The 17,405-nt window shown below is 38.7% G+C and overlaps 2 protein-coding genes across 2 annotated transcripts; one reads left to right on the top strand and one right to left on the bottom strand.

Moving 5' to 3' along the window:
- Positions 1–291: 291 nt before the first annotated feature.
- On the bottom strand, positions 292–10,896 carry LOC122782029 (inactive pancreatic lipase-related protein 1-like). Its single transcript, XM_044046211.1, has 13 exons — positions 10,835–10,896; positions 10,712–10,757; positions 9,384–9,535; positions 9,076–9,195; positions 8,782–8,916; positions 7,233–7,341; positions 6,495–6,614; positions 5,407–5,523; positions 4,851–4,969; positions 2,954–3,083; positions 2,652–2,766; positions 1,858–2,025; positions 292–431 (listed from the first exon to the last, which is right to left on the bottom strand). Exons 2-13 carry the CDS (start codon positions 10,755–10,757, stop codon positions 362–364), a joined length of 1,401 nt encoding a protein of 466 aa, XP_043902146.1. The 5' UTR covers positions 10,835–10,896; the 3' UTR covers positions 292–361.
- Positions 10,897–12,853: 1,957 nt separating this feature from the next.
- LOC122782024 (heme-binding protein 2-like) lies at positions 12,854–15,751 on the top strand. Its single transcript, XM_044046197.1, has 4 exons — positions 12,854–13,057; positions 13,135–13,255; positions 13,749–13,917; positions 14,236–15,751. Exons 1-4 carry the CDS (start codon positions 12,935–12,937, stop codon positions 14,399–14,401), a joined length of 579 nt encoding a protein of 192 aa, XP_043902132.1. The 5' UTR covers positions 12,854–12,934; the 3' UTR covers positions 14,402–15,751.
- Positions 15,752–17,405: the final 1,654 nt, after the last annotated feature.

Below are 17,405 nucleotides of genomic sequence, written 5' to 3'. Positions count from 1 at the left end.
TACCCCGCCTATCGTCCGATGTAGCTGAGATTGGCACGGCACCCCCCGCGACCCTCTGGTGGAGGATAAAGCGGTTAGATGATGACTGACTGACCTTGAGAGGTGCCGGGCTGATCTCAGCTGACATCTCGGGTGATAATCAATTAGTCAGTTTAAGGCTTTTTTCATGATTAAAACAAGATTTCTGATTGTTTACGCTTCTTAAATGTGAGTATTTTCTTACTTTCTTTGCTATGAAATCATTAAAAGTTCATTATTTTGGTTTGTGGACAAAACAAGACATTTGAGAACATCATCATTTCTGGGTTTGATGATTAAAAAGTGTATGAATGCAACATGTTTATTGACTGATTGTAACTGGTTATACTGGACAGGAAAGCACAGACTGGACTACATCCTCATTCACATTATATGTTCCGCAGAAGAGGAATCTATAAAGGAAGCAGAGGAGATAAAAAAGAAATAAGTCCAGGGTTAGACCTTACGCTTCAGAATCTAGAAACATATCTTTCATGCAAAGAAGGGTCTCACTCTGTCCCAAATCACAACATACATGATCTCAAGGCACTTTACATAGTAAGGCAGATACTTTACAGTATTATAGAAAGAGGAGAAACACCACAGTGCTCATAATGAGCAAATAATAAAAGTGGAGAGGGAAAATAAATCCTTTTAACAGGAAGAAATCTCGGGCAAAACCAGAAAGTGAATTGTGTGGACCAGATGGAGGGAGGAGCTCTAATGTGTTTAATTTGTATCATTTATAGTGAGATAAAAGATGACACATCACTGTCCCCTGTGGACCCCTGTGGACCCCTGTGGAACCCTGTGGACCCCTGTGGAACCCTGTGGACCCCTGCTGGCGACCAGTTAAAGCAGGTTTTTTTGAACAAGGGTCAGATTTGATAATGTGAAGATTTCTGCGATTCCAGGCCTTATTTAACACTAAAAGTTACATAAAAATACACTTTTTTGTAATGATTTTATTTTCATTGTCACAATTGTCATTTTTAAATGGCAATGTAACCAAATCTAAGCCACGCAGATGTGAAAAACAAACCACATCTGGAGTCAGATATAATAAAGGATGGATGGATGGATGTTTCTGGCTTTTATACATTTAAATATAACATGGTGAAAATAATTCCGGTAACACTTTAGATTAGGGAACACATACTCACTATTAACTAGGTGATCACTAACATGCATAAACTGCACACTAGCCCTTTATTAGTAATTATTAAGCACGTATTAACACCTTATTCTACATAATATTATTCTACCTCTATTACGACATGAATTAAGGTGTTAATACGTGCTTAATAATTACTAATAAAGGTCTGGTATGTTACTTATATGCATGTCAGTCAGCACCTAGTTAATGTTGAATATGTGTTCATTAATCTAAAGTGTTACCATAATTCCTTATTTAACAAATTCCACATTAAAACATCAATCAAACACTTGGTCGATTTGTGTGGTTGTGGTTTTTAAATTGGCTTTTAACCCCCTGATTTGTCATCACTTTGATTACAATTTCAGTGACAAAACACTTTGAACAAGCGTTCTCATAAATGAATTAGTAGAATAAAATAACAAAACGTCATATAGTAATGTCCACACACGCTCAAATGTGTGAATTTACTTTGGCTTTGTTAACTCACAAATATCAGAATAGTTGTCTTTATTGATCACCACATTTCCACTGGAAACATATGATAATAAATATATCATAATGAATGTTGATGCTAATCCCTCTGTTGCAATGAAGAAATAAAAGATGAATTATTATTACTTTTTAAGGTTTGCTTGATTTTCACATCTATCCTCCCACTGAGTGTTTCCCTTTAAACTTACATCTTCTTGTCTTTTCCTCTCTGCAGTTTTACTGCAGATGCTCCATACTTGGGTCTCATGGGGTTGAAGATGTGATTTTTCCACCGGAACGTCACCTCTGTCACTTCACCCACATTCACTTCAGCATCGATCAGTTTCTCATAAGTCCTTCCGGGCATCAGTGTTCCCCTGCAGAAAACCCACAGGTGATCACACACTAAAATACTGTCATGAAAGTGTTGGGGGGACAATGGCAATAATGTGATTGTTAAAAATCATTTAAAATATGATTAGAATATGATATGTGTTCCTTAGTTTCGGAAAAGCTTTGAGCAGCAAAATTATTGAGGATTCTAATTTAAATTAAAAAAATGTAAATTATGCACTGTTGTTATTGAGGTTTTTTCTTGGATTTGTTTGTTGCTTTTCAACATTTACATTTTGGTTTTGTGGTATTGTTGCTGATATTTTAAAGAGCAAAACAAAATGGTAAAGTCCATATTCAGTCCCCCTAATGGCAGTGCACATAATAAAGGATGCATAACCTATTCAGCAGCTTTATTTCCATCAGTGATGTTAGGTGGACTCAGCTCATTCAAGATGCTCAAAGATAAAGAGTTTCATAAAACTCAGTCTCTCAAGATGGCTTCTCTTTCACACATCAGCGTGAAACCCACCTCAGTGGTCACGTGTTTCCACCCACTCGCCTCGCCTGGGACCAGGTACTTTGTTTAGTACCTGGTCCCAGGCGAGGTTAGGGTTAAGGTTAGGGTTAGGGTTATAACCTGTAACAAAGCACAGTCCAAATGTCTTACACATGAAGCTGGAGCTCCTCAGTGCTGTCATTGTCTCCATTGAGTGCCACATACATGTAACCAGGGTTAGGCCAGATGGGACCATCTAACGTTACTGTTATTCTGTAGCTGTAACCTAGAAATGGAAGGAACAGTAAGCAGTGACATTAAAGTTCTTGATACATGTGATTCATTTCCATCAAAGAAGACAAGGAGAACATATTTCCCCATTTACTACACAGTGTTGGAACGCACCTTGATAAAAGCATGGAAACATGGACAAAAATGATTGTGTTGTACTTTTTCCAGGACAGGGAACTTACGGCCGAAGGGTTTTGCGCTGCCTGTGTTGAGGAAGTAGTTTGTCTGTGAATTGTCATCAGTGACTGTGAACCTGTCAGCTTTGTGGCCCATCACAGGACAGTTGCCATTCTCACATGGGAAACACTTTCCCTGTGAAATCACAGAGGAGACTTTACTAATAATATAGACAACCAAGTAATACCACTTTCTAATGTACTTTTGCGGAGCTTTTTACATTTTCTATTGACTGTTTCTATTTAATCTCTTACTATTTCTAGCATTGTTGCCTCACAACAACTGCTGGGATCGGCTCCAGGCCCCTAACACTCATATGGAGGATAAAGCAGTAGAAAATCCATTATTCCACTCCAAGTAAGAGCATTCCGAGGAAAATACCTTTATTCCGATGCATCTTTGTTATGTTGTTACTTTAAAACCTTATCTGATCAATTTTACAAAGGAGCTCAGTTAGTAGCTTCATTTCCCCCCCCCTCCATCTCTTTAATGCTATACTGTGCTGTCCCATAAAGGCAAAAAGCCCCAATATATCTTAAATGCTAAATCATTGCCCTAATACCTCATGATTTCCTCCACACCAACCAAGTAAACAAATGAGATTGCTGCTCGAATGAGATCAAATGAGATTGAGACGTAGTCTGGAAAGGGTGTAGTCCCCTCCCATTTCAAAGAGGCGTGACCAACAGATGTAGATAAAATGCCTCTCTACAAATAGACCTACTGTACAACCAATCAGACCAGTGAACCGCAGACAGACAACAAATGTGCCTGATGTCTAAATACTTTAGAAGCAACAGCTCCATTTAAAGACAGCTGCTCTTGTGTGGGCGCCATGTTGGATATATACAAAAGCTGCCAGATGCTTCTCTGCTAGTCGCCTTTCTGTCGTCATTGTGTTGAGCCCACCTCAGGGGGAAAAAACGGGTTGTGATTGGTTCCCTTTTTTTTAAGTAGTTGGCAAAAACAGCGTCGTTGCCAGATGGAGTTCACACAGGCTCCGTGAATGAGCAAGACTATATTAAGTTCATCTCAAATTGGAGACATTCCCATACACATATTCAGACTTCACCAAGTGTATTTAAATACAACAGTCGTCTCGCTGCTGCACCCTCGGTGTGTTCATGAAAGGTGTCACAGGTTTTTCCTCCCTGCTACAGTCAGACTGTACAACCAGCACTGTCAGTAGACCACACCCACACCAAAACGACCTCATTCCTAATTATAACACGGTATTCTTATTGTTTACCTTGTTTATTTATTTTTTTTAAATGTGACCTCTCACCTAGGGTTGAGAAAGTCAGCAGTTTAGGTTTATAGAGGTTACTTTAAAGCAGGGGTGTCAAACTCATTTTTGTTCAGGGGCCACATACGGCACAATTTAATCTCAAGTGGGCCGTCCCAGTAAAAATAGTAAAATAATAACATAATAACCTATGAACAACAAGAACTCCTTGCTTTTTTTTCTCCTTTGTTTTACATTTAATGAAGGATATTTTTACAAAACATGACATTTCTTGAGAAATATAAGTGCAATTTCAACAATATCGTGCCTAAATGTACTATTTACACATCACACTGGATCTATAAAGGCACAAACATTTAGTCACTGGTATCCGGAAGTGAAAAATATTGTATTTGACATTACGTTTAGATTGTAATCGTAGTGTGAAATTTTAACAAATTCATCCTGTGGGCCGGATTGGACCCTCTGGCGGGCCGGTTCTGGCCCCCGGGCCGTATGTTTGACACCCCTGCTTTAAAGTGATTGATTAACAATACTCAAGTTCAAATGGGTGTCACTTCATCTAAAACATTCAAATGTGCAATGTGAATATATTTAAAGTCTGTAAAAGTTGGTATATGGTTACATAGTAAGTATAAATTCTTTTCTGAACTTACATCAATAAAACTGTCCTTATTAGGGCAGGGAAATCCCACAAAGCCTTGGGGTTTGACGATGCTTTCACTGTAGTACTGGTAGGCTCGCACATGGTTGCAAGCGTCAAACTTCTTGGTACCTGGAAGAAAGTTGGCTCAAGTGATGAGAGTGAAAAAGGAAAAAAGGGGAGAATGGCACTAATCATTCACAATATTCACATTTAAACACAGTACGGTTCTCAGTGTGTGGCTGTTTGTCTGACTTCCATGAGATATTTACAACTATCACAAGGGAACGATGTTTTCTGTCGCCCCATCTGGTAGTTGGGACTGGATATTTTTGTACTATTTCTAATGGAAATACAATAAATGCATACAGTGAGAGATTAAACCCTCTGTTTCTTAAGTGTGTCAGGGAACTATGGTGGTCTTCATACACCAACACAACTGTGAACTGTCCGCACGCTCTCTGCCATCTGTTTATGCATGTGACTGAGTAGAGACTAAGTTAGATCATGGCATGTAACACAACGCGACAATATAAAACAAATGTGTGTGCAGTCTTCAGTTGTCTCACCTTCCCAGACAGCGTCCAGATCTGAGGCAGTGCCTCTGTTGGTGGAGCACCCAGGCATCAGTTCTCCACCATTGGGATAAAAGTCAATGTGGCCCATTGGCTGTGACATCCCCAGTCCTGAGATTGAGAAAGAAATCTCTTTTCATTGTTTTTCTAATTTGACCAACGTTTGAGAAAGATGATCATGCCTCACATCCCTTATTTGTCACAGTCTGTCTCTATTCTGGGCTTCGGATCTGATTTAGACTCTTGTTCTGCTGCATGGCTCCAGCTGATCTGACAGGCACCAAACAAAATCCCTCAGGTCGTGCTTGATGTTGAATACTGCAGACAACCACAGAGTCAACGCGGCCCGTACATCCTCCGCTGTTTCTATCACATACCGTGAAACATGTTAACTCACTGCTGGTGTGTGTATGACAGACACTCCTGGATCTCCAGTCCTGCACCTCCAGAGTGACTAATGCTAACACTGTCTCTGAATATGCTGTGATTTAGCAGCACAAAGCTGATAGAATCGTCTGTGTTAAGATTGGTGACTCTGAGTCCTCCCTTCTGTGGAGTGCCACAGGGTTCAGTCCTCGGGCCCCTCCTGTTCTCAATGAATCTGCTTCCCATGGGCTCTATTTTTTGGAAACATGGCATGCCGTTCCATTTTTATGCTGAGCATTGTCAAATGCATGTTCCCCTGAAGGGTAACAATGCAATGTACAAAACCCCTGGTATGTTGTTTCTGTTGTTTTCTTTATGTGTTTCTGGTGGTGACTGATGTTGTTTTTATCTCCTTATGTATTTTGCTGTTTCTTCTTTGTGCTTGTTGTTTCTCATTTCAGTAGGTTTCACTTCCTGTTGTTTCTTACCTGCCGTCTCTGCAGCTGTGTAGAAGTGTGTATGTTGTTTTTGACTCAGCCTGGTCATTTTGCTGCCTTTGCCCAGTCTACTCACTCCTGTACTTGGGTCCAATAAAAAGTGTTGGCTACCAAATTCATTGTGCATTCTTGTGCATGGAGACACATGAATGCTCTGCCTGTACATGTACATATCCCTTAACTTTGACCGTATTCATTGCGATCAACAGTGATATGTACCCAGTTTAGAGTTGAAAGGAAGTCCGTCTGTGTGGATGACATCCACAAAGGCAGCGTCGCTAGTGTCCAGACACACAGAGGCGTCAGTGTCAAGAAAGTATGGTTCAGTTGGGTCCAGTCCTACACAGAGAAACAATGTTCTTTAGATTAATATATGAGAAACTTAACTGCAACAACAGTATTTCTGATTTGGAAGCACAGGTCAAAGTACACGTATCGTAAATGTTGATTCCACAAATACAAATACCGCTTTAAGTAAATGAGATAAAATCACTTCGTAAGTCCCTGTCAATATTAGATGATAAAAAAGCGAATTATATATAATTATATCTACATTTTGCCGCCACCGCCACACTTATTTCTCTGCCGCTGGCGGGCAAAGAATTCTGGGATACAAGCATACACAAATGTATCCTTATTAATAATAATAATAAGAATAAGAATAATAATAAGAACAATAATAATAATAATAATAATGATAATAATAATAATAATAATGAGGACTAATGTATGATTCAAGTGATTATAATTTCCCACTTCCCCTCAGTCCTCCAGGCTGGACCTTTAAATGAAAAGGCTAATGTCAACATTATCTTACAGACCCTTTCCAACTGTAGCTCAACTGTAGCACACAGTGAAACCAAACACAAAAACAGTAGGACAATCAAAAACAGAGACTTTAATTGTGGACATTGACCCATTCAAATTGGAGTTATTGTGTTCTTTCAGTGCATTTACCTGTGATTCGTGCAAGGCCTACGGTCCTGTTTCCAACATACCCTGCAGCATGAGCTCCAAGGCTGTGTCCGATAATATGGAATTGATCAGCACTCTGCTTGAAGTTCCTCTGCACCATGCAACATAAAGGTCAAAGATCATGTAAGTACAATGTGTGTACCACATATCCTCAGCATGTCCATGTGTCAGTCCTTCCTGTTTGTGCTGTTGTAGTAACTTTAGGTTTCTATTCAGCATTAGCTTCAGTCCTGTGTACCTGATGATGATGATTATGATAATAATAATCATTATTATTATTGTTATAATTATTATTATTATTATCGTTATAATTCAGTGTTGTGTACCTGATAATAATGATTAATATTGTCATTTTTTCATTGTAATAATAATAATAATTATTATTATTATTATTATTGTTGTTATTCTTCAGTGCTGTGTACCTGATGATGATTATTATAATAATAATAATAATGATAATGATAATAATAATGATAATGATAATGATAATGATAATGATAATGCTTATTATTATCGTTATTATTATTATCATCATTATTGTTATAATAATTATTATTATTGAGTGCTGTGTACCTGATGATGATGATGATAATAATGATAATAATAATAATGATAATGGTAATGATAATGATAATGATAATGATAATGATAATGATAATGATAATAATAATAATGCTTATTATTATCGTTATTATTATTATCATCATTATTGTTATAATAATTATTATAATTGAGTGCTGTGTACCTGATGATGATGATAATAATAATACTAATACTAATAATAATAACAATAATAATGATAATGATAATGATAATGATAATAATAATGCTTATTATTATCATCATTATTGTTATAATAATTATTATTATTGAGTGCTGTGTACCTGATGATGATGATAATAATAATAATAATAATAATGGTAATGATAACGATAATGATAATGATAATGATAATGATAATGATAATGATAATAATAATGCTTATTATTATCGTTATTATTATTATCATCATTATTGTTATAATAATTATTATTATTGAGTGCTGTGTACCTGATAATCAATGTAAAGCTGGGAGTGTGAACGTCTATTAGGAAGGAAAGGAAGGAAAGCATCTTTATTGTCATTATACAACAACTGGTCAGATGCTGATCAGAGCCGCTGCGACTGAGTGACCAACTATTGAGGTCAGAGAGGAACTGCTGTGCCGGTGATCAAACCCTAACCCTGTGCCGGTGATCAACTCAACCCAGCTAATGTTTAAGGGATGATGTGTGAGTTACATAGTTACGTTTTTTCCTCTTTTAGTACCTTTTTTATTTGTTTTTTGTGTTTTTCACTGTGTTTCCCTTTTCTCCCTTTTATCTTAACCTTAACCCAAATCCCTTACCCTCTCCTCACTTATTTCAATGGGGTCATGCAGGCGACGCGTTAGCACTTGACAAACTAGAAAACAATATTTGACAAAAGTGAGAAAGAATAGATGTACTATTTAGTTTTTCCTTTCATCCGATGGTTTCAGGTGTGAGATTACCATGAGGAATGAGATCATGGATGCCGCCTGTGCTCCCACCACCCTGGCGTTATTGGCAGACTGAACATATCGAGTCCTCACACCTTTCTTCCACTCCACAGAGATGCAGTTCACGTTCTCCCATGACACCATCACCTACACAGGACAACAGTCAGGTGACACAGATTAGATATGACCTATGACCTATGACCTATGAAAGCAGTGCTCCTGTGATGAGAGTAGTAGTAGAAGAATACAATTTAAATAAAAACTTCAATTTCACACACAGAGATGAAACAGCTGGTGTTTTCCTACCCTGCACATTTCCTGTGGCCAGTCTTCATCTTCTTTTTCCAAATAGCCATGAATGATGAGGCGGGTTTTTCTCAGACCGCTGTAGTTTGACGCCTGGATGGTTTTGTCAGGCTTGATCTCCTGACGGTTCCATCAAGAAAGCAAAGATGGACACGTCACATTTTTTCGCCACATTGCTCATATTCTGTGGACACTCTGAAAATAAATGACTCGAATGACAAGAATAAAAACTCAAATAATTCAGCTGTAAGAAAAATAAGATGCAAATAAATCAATCAAAGAGTCAACGGGTAAACCATCTTTCTTACCTGGTAATAGTGATTAGTCCGGGTGAAGAGGAGGAAACGGGTGCCAATGTCTTCTGGGCTCCAGGGCAGGAAAGAAGCCGGTCTCTGGTCAGTGCCTCCCCAAGGAGGCAGGTCCGTGAAGCAGCCCCATTCACTGAAACACACCTCGGCAGCTGTGGGTACAGTGAACGCATCACTGAGATTTACGTATATATTGTTGATAGGATCTACATCTATTATTAGGTCAAATCTGAGCAGAGGGTTTACATAGATGTAGAGATGTCTCATGTGAATGTATTTCTTATTTTTTACCCTTATATTATGCAAATCACATGATTTATATCTTGTGTTTGTGCTTCTTCTCGTGTGACCTCTCCGCACAAGTTGTACAAAGTTGATCTAATCTCATGTGATGTGGGCGTGAACGGAAAATGAGCGTATAGTTAAGCTTGCAAAACGTGCTCGTAGATGGAAAAGCAGACAAACCTCATCCTTTATTCTTTTAACTTTAGTTTTTCTACTTTACTTTCTTCTTCTTCCTAATGCAGTTTATTTTTCTTTTATTTATTTATTTTTTATTAATTATTTGTTTTACCTGTTTTTGAAAGAAAGACAATAAAAATCAAAAATGTTGCTTATTTTTCTTTATTTCTTTGCATTTAAGAAAAGAAAAGAGTTTTGAGGTAAGATCACACACCAACATGACTGATATATTGGAGAAGTAGACTCAGGGTCAAGCTTTTACAACATAAAACTGATAAGTACAAACGAATTGACTTCAATTAATTCAATACGACACTTGAATTATAGTGAAAACTATTTATAAAGGGTTATAAAGCATATGTGATGGCTATGTATATACATATATATATACACACACACATATATATATATATATACATACATATGTTATGGAAAACCTATTCTCACAGCGTAGTCCTCAGAAATCTATCCCATATTTGCCGTCATTATGATATTTATCATGTTGTTTTGTGTGAACACTGTTCATATTACTGCCAAAGCTCTTCAGCTGACATATGTTTATGTAAACCAAGATAAAACTATGATTATGCAGGGTTTTAAATGCACCACATTATGTTTACATAAGCAAATAAAACCTTTGTGGACACAATCATGACAAACTTTAAACTTTAAATAACAGCACAGATCTCACATATGTTGACGTGTAAAGATAAAGCAGTGACATGTAGAACATTTGCATTATATCATCAACTTATCAAAGTGGGACACCATTAGTTTAATAAGTTTAAAATACTTTCCAATGTAGAAAATGTCTTGTAACCAGAGTTCAGTATTTGAATAAAATAAACTTCAATAGTTGAACTCACCATAGGACGCTCCAATGAGGAAGCAGAACAGACCCAAACGCCACATCTGTCAGACAATTACAGGAGGACCTTTAATTTAAAGTGTCGTACAACAACAATATGAGAACCCTGTTGTGTACTTACCTTAAGGCCAAATAAGAATGCTGCAAAATATCTGTACTACTCGCTTTAAATACTCTGGCCAGATATCTGTGTGTCCACAGAGGGCTGGGAAATCCACAGGTGACAGTCTGAACAGTCCGGTCAGACACAGGTCATGGATTTATTATATAATAAGACAGAATTCTAATGAAGTATGTGGTAGATTGAACAACAACAATTGAACAACTTTTCACCATACGAGCGGTTTTGTGTTGCATCATGTTTATATGTATTGTTCTTGTGTTTCTTTTCTTGATGTTCCACTTCTTACACCGGCAGCAGTATGAGTGGCACAGCACCAGCAGAGGACACCTCACTTTAACCACTCAGTCATGTTCACTGCCAAATATGTTCATCGTTCATCTGAGAAGAGCAGAAACAGCACATCAAGCCCTGCCCTTCCGAGGCATGACACCAAAGGATCGTCCAGAAACTGGTTCCCTGGTCCAGCTCCAGGGTCCAGAGGCTGATGATGTGTCGCAGGGGAACTAAGTGGTCACCATCTAAACACTCTGATAACTAACTAGTCCTACAAGGAGAATATAATCTCCGCCCCTCTGTTCCCACCTATGGTGATGGAGTAGGGGCTGTACAGGCCGGCACGGAGGGGGAGTGGGTGGCCTGGTCCGGCTACTCTCCCTGGCTCTGCCTGCCCCGCCTCATCTTTCTCCTAAAAGACAGATGTTATAAGTCTTATAAGACTTATTACTGCAGAATAAGTCTACAGTAGCCCACAATGGACAAACAAATGTCTTTTGACTGAGGTCAACACACTTGGAAGGGAAGGGTGAGGTGATATATTCACCTTCACCAATACATAATTAATACCTTTTCAAGTTATCAGTATTTCAACTGAACAAGAAATGAACTTTGTGAGTTGAAACAAAGCAAATCTTCAAGTGGTCTTTACTATTGTTCTTAAAGGGGACATATTATACCCTATTTCCCCCATTAAAATAGTTCCGTGGTGTCCTAATGAACATGTCAGTGACATGCTTTGGTCAAAATACCATAAGGATGAAGAATGATAGTAGTTCAATAACCCTGCTAAACCCGCCCCTTTCAGAGCGCTCGGTTTTCGTGCATGGTCCCTTTACATGCAAGCTGAATTACGAGCTGAATAAACTGCATGTTGCTGTATCAGACCGGAGACTGTGCTCCGGAGACCTCACCCCCGCTGAAGTTGATTTTGCATAATATGTCCCCTTTAAGGCAGCACTTGAGCTTAAGTTTCTTAGTTAAACCACCTTAAAATGTTTTGCTGTGTATATGTTGTGTCTCAGTGTTCTTCCACTGAATAACTTAGATATTAAATAAATACACAGGAAAACAAACCCTCATAGTGAAGAACTCTTTTTTGACATTAGCAAATGTTTACTGCATTTTCATAAATGTATCTTACTGAGCCTTAAATGTGGCAACACTGATGTCAAAGCAGCTGTTTTTCATTTGAATTGATAAAATCAACATGACAACACGAGCTCAGGTGAACTCGACGATTAGCCTGATGACTCAAACAGCAGGAATGTTGACTGAGCACTGACCTGAAACTAAGAACATCTTTTCTCACAATTGTTAATAGTGTTGTTGTGAGCTCATGTTACCTCTGTCCTCTATTCAACACTTGTTTCCCAGACTGTTGGAATGACTGCACTTTTTATTTGTATCTTGATCTTTTTAGCTGCCTTGTGAGTCTCCTTAACTATTTTATCACAACAGTGAAGACACAACACCTGTGTGTGAATGACAGTGAGGCGTGTGTGACAGAAGGACATCAGCGAACGTCTTCAATAGGGTCGCGGGGTCATCAACGGGACACGTTTGGTGTCTCAAATACCGTCACGGTGGAAAAAAAGGATTTCTAATATAATCCTATTTTAGATTCACAGCACTGAGTCCTGTCTGACCCTCCTCTGTTGACGCTTGTCACGTAGTCTCCACTGTGCCACCACGACTGTTGTGTTTAGACACGCCTGTTTCACAGAAGTGAAATGTGGTTCCGTGTGTGACCTGTGTGACCTGATCATCAGGTATATCAAGCGTTAAAGCAGCAGCAGTGGTGCATCTGAAGAATCCTGGACGATGGAGCAGCCACGCTTTGTGTTCTTCTTCCTCGCCCTGGTTTCACCCTGCTGGAGTTGGAACGTCCCGGAGTTTTGTTTCGGGAAACAATGTCCCGCGTTCAAGACGGTGAATTCACAACCGGTAAGTTCTAAAAACGGTTCTCACATGATGACTCCAGTGTGTGCAGACAGACGGTTTAATGCTTCTGTGGCGTACAGCTGTTTGAGGAGCGTCATTATGAGGCCACAGACTGGATCACCACCAGAGCACAAGCTCGCTCCAGAGAGGCTTTTATCCGTGCACGCTCCACGCTGGACTCGTACTGCACGGCACATGCAAGTATGTCTGTAAACATTATTTTAAAAATGTTCTCATGTGTTCATTTGTCATTTAAAGCTGTAAAGTGTCACTTTTGCTGTTTTTCTGTTGATTATATTATTATTTTTGCCAACGTGATAAAGTGGAAACTGCAACAGCCTCAACAGCCTCTGTGTGTGATGTCATCCACTCCCGCAGTCTTTGTTATGTACAATATGCACCAACGTTGAACCTGATGAAAGAAAGACGGGATCGTAAAGCTGAATATAACCTTATAATATAATCTTGAAAAGCTTTGGGACATTTTGAAATGTGGATGGTACCATCAGACCTGACGGAGGGAGCGTTTAAGCGTGTATACAGCAGCAGCCCTGGGCGGACGGGGACAAGAAGCATTTATCCCATTATACTCCTGAAAGAGGGTTATTTTGAGTAGATTATTCACTTATGGAACTTGTTGTGAGTGTGTGTGTGTAAATACAGTAAATATGCTCCATTTACCATTTCCGTTCAGATCTGAAAGCTGCCACAGACACATGGCCTGTACTGGCCATAGCCACAGGAGAGGAAGATAGTGGGGAGCAGTTTCTGTGCTGGTTTATTGACCCTCGTCAAACCATACCTGAAATCCCTCATCCACAAATCCAAGTGCAACATCTACCTACATCTACAGTCTACGTCAGGTAAGCATTTCTTTGCATTTCAAAGATCATCAACTGCACCCAAAACCAACATATTTATTTAGTTTTATATTATTATTATCATCATTAAATTATTAGGAGAGTCTAAAAGTCCATGTAGTGATCACAGCAGAAACACAACAGCACGTCTCTCACACAGCAGTTATCAGATGTCAGATTTCGTTGTTGAGTTTCTATGGAGACATGTTTGGCATAGACATACAAATACGACATATTCACACTGGAAACAAATGCAGCTTGAATGTTATTGCGTTCGTTTTTTGCTGGACCGGACATCGTTTTCCTCTTTTTATATTGTAGGACGTTCATTGATTTGCCTTCCCTCGAGAACTTTGAGAAGAATGCAGCAGAACTTCGCCAGGCCTTGAGAAATGCTGGGAAAGCGTTTGACGAAGAGAAATATGGCGTCGCTGCCTATGGTTTCCTCACAAATCTTAGGCAAGAGATCTGGATCTGGGCTGCGTGATCCAGTATTCTCTCCTAACTTATCCACTCATTTAAATTGTCCTAATTCAATATTGTCTCTAAACTAACTTTTAGACCATAATATCATCCCATCTTTAATTCACATGCACATGTTTGTGTCTCTCTCCACTGTCATTTCTATATGAAGTGATTTGACATAGTGTACTTTATGTTTTAAGGACATATCCGAACAGAAATGAAACGAAAAGTAAACAATCGTTTGTCCTTTTGAAAATTCACATCCACTCTAATTATTATTATTATTATTGTTGTTGTTTCAACATTCAAATGAATCATTCATCAGTTCCTCGGCTCCACTCTGATCACATACTCTAAGGTCAGATGAGCCTCTTCTTTAATGCGTGAACATTTATAGAGGACACACGTTTCGGACGATTCAGAAACAAAGTAAAGTGATTACAGAACAGTAATGTTCTTTTTGCCTGGTTGTAATGAAAACATTGTTTTATCTGAGGACGAGATCATTGTTTTTATTAAAAATGAAATGGTGAAATGTTTCTGGGATGGTTTTCGTTGGGTCCCAACAGGAAGGGGGATAGGGTCTCAGTCAGGCTCCAGTTTATGCAAAAGGTTTTTACCACGTGTCAATAATCTAGGGCTGGATGCTGCTCTGTTTTTAACTGATTCGAAACTTTTAAAGTTACTTCCATTTTATCAGTGTTTTTAAGTCCTGGACACTTTTTACCTGTAAAAGGCAACAAGTTTGATTCCCTGCACTGGCTGTTAAAAGAACCGCTGAACCAAGACAAAGGCAAATGGCAGCTTTTACATTTTCATTCAATTCGACGTGTTTGCCTGCAACATCAGAATTCACCTTTTACAAAATGGAAAAAGATGTGGTCACTTTTAAGAATCACTGGTGCAGTTTTAAAAATAATAATCTTTTTATGTGCAACATTTCATCTCAGCACAACTTACATATAATGAGCAGTGAGTTGCACGAAGCTGAACAGAGGCACAAGAGCACCACCTAGTGACTGGATTGTCGTCAACTACAACAGAAGGTTGTGTTCCTGTTGAAATGTGAAATGATATTTGTAAAGCTTCAATATAATTATTACTTGTGTTTTCTCGTTTTCTGACAGACGGTCAAATAAACGTGTTAAGCACTGTATATAAACTCATGTATAGGAGAACCCTATGATCTACACTGCAGTCAGCCACTAGGGGGTGATCAAGATGGTTTTAGGTTAACCTTTGGAGCAATGTCATGTCATCAATCAGTCCATGAACAGTTATTGATTACACTTAGAATGACACAGAGATAAAGGTGAGCATTTCATATCTATAGATCTAAAGGACATAGATCACTGTCTCATCACTCATATTAGTAACAAGTGTATTTAAACTTGTGTGATTATTATTTTGTCATTGTCATATCACTGTGACCGTAAAACATGTTTGTAAAAGGTGAAGTGACGTTGTGATTTTTTACTTATAAATTGGCACGCCTTGCCCTTCACCTCGTATTTCCCCAATCCCCCTTTCTCATCTCCACCCCCGTGTTCTTTCATCACGCCGTCCTCTCCATTTTCTCCTTGACATGACTTTGCAACAGATCTCTTCCAAATATAGAGACAGGAGTCTGTGGTGGACGGTTTTACTGGAATAGCCCAGAGAGTAGAGACATGAGTGGTGTGGAGAATCCCCTCAGGAGGAGCCTGCAGCACAGAGCTGCTGAGGACGGGAGAAGCTCATTCCACCTGCAGTGGACTCACACACAGCCATGTTTCCATGTTTGATTCATTATCAACACCTGCAACATTATTATCTAATGTATGTTTATACACACACACAGTATCCTGAGCAGGGAGTGAGGATATAAAGTGGGATGTGAGAGTTCAGATTGATTTTGTAACCATGTAAACGCTCAGGGCTGCAAACCAGTTTGATCTGGTCCTCACAAGTTACCTCAAGCAGCATCAGCAGCAGTGATGACAGAATCAGAAATAGGTTTTAAATTACATTACATTACATGTCATTTAGCAGCATTTCAACATTTGGGTACAAATAGAAATATAATTCATTATAATTAATTAAATATAATAGAAAAAACTTTTTTTCAAAAGAGTGGATTCAAATTCTGCTCACGGTCAAAGTTACTGCAAACGCAGACCACACCTCTCACTCTCACATTAATAGCATTTAACTAGTGAAAAAAGACTTTTATTTTGAAATAGTCAAAGGAAATTGTTCTTTTTTCAGTGACACGGATGTTAGAGTTGAGACAAAACAGGATTTAAAAATCATTGTTTCTTTAGAGTTTGTATATTACTGTAGAGAAAAGCACCTTGTGCTGCAAATACGTGCTGAGGCAGATCTGATTCCACTGGAAATCGTATTACTGTAAAACTCCGCCCAAAATAAGTCACACTCACTTAAAAGGTAACAAAGGATTTATTTATTGAAGAATAAAAAGTACAAAATACAAAATCAAGCCATTAAGAGTCCAACATAAAGAGCAGAGGCTGGCTCTGAGTCAGGAGACTGAAAGTCAAAAGAAAGAGGAGTGAATGAATAACCAGTGTTTATGAACACTAGCCATAATGTAGATGTGGTGCCTTTATCCAACCATACAGTTGATTTACACCCTCACATGATGTAAAGCAAATATTTTACCCAGAATCATGGGTAAAAATCCCTCCTAATCCAGCACATTGTCATTGTCTGAAGCCATTTCTCAGCAGGAGGATTATTCCCCAGTCTCTCATGAAGGAAGTGCATGCATGTGTGCATGTAAGAGTGCATGTAGGTGTAATCTGTCTCTCATGTAGCATCATATAGCCTCTGTCCTTCCTGTGATGACATCACCGCACACCTCGGTGGGAGCGAACAGGAAAGTGGAACACGCGTTTCTGGGCGTTTACATGATGTGCTGTGACAGCTTAGTTACACGGGACAATCACAAAAGCATTCGTGTAATAGGGATCAGAGTTTGTGACCTTTGACCCTGTGAGATCATTGTGAGCATAAGTGTGTTAAGT

Source organism: Solea senegalensis, linkage group LG15 (assembly GCF_019176455.1).
Source record: "Solea senegalensis isolate Sse05_10M linkage group LG15, IFAPA_SoseM_1, whole genome shotgun sequence".
Taxonomy (NCBI): domain Eukaryota; kingdom Metazoa; phylum Chordata; class Actinopteri; order Pleuronectiformes; family Soleidae; genus Solea; species Solea senegalensis.
The sequence above is the reverse complement of the archived record's forward strand: the minus strand, read 5'-3'. Positions and strand labels throughout refer to the sequence as shown.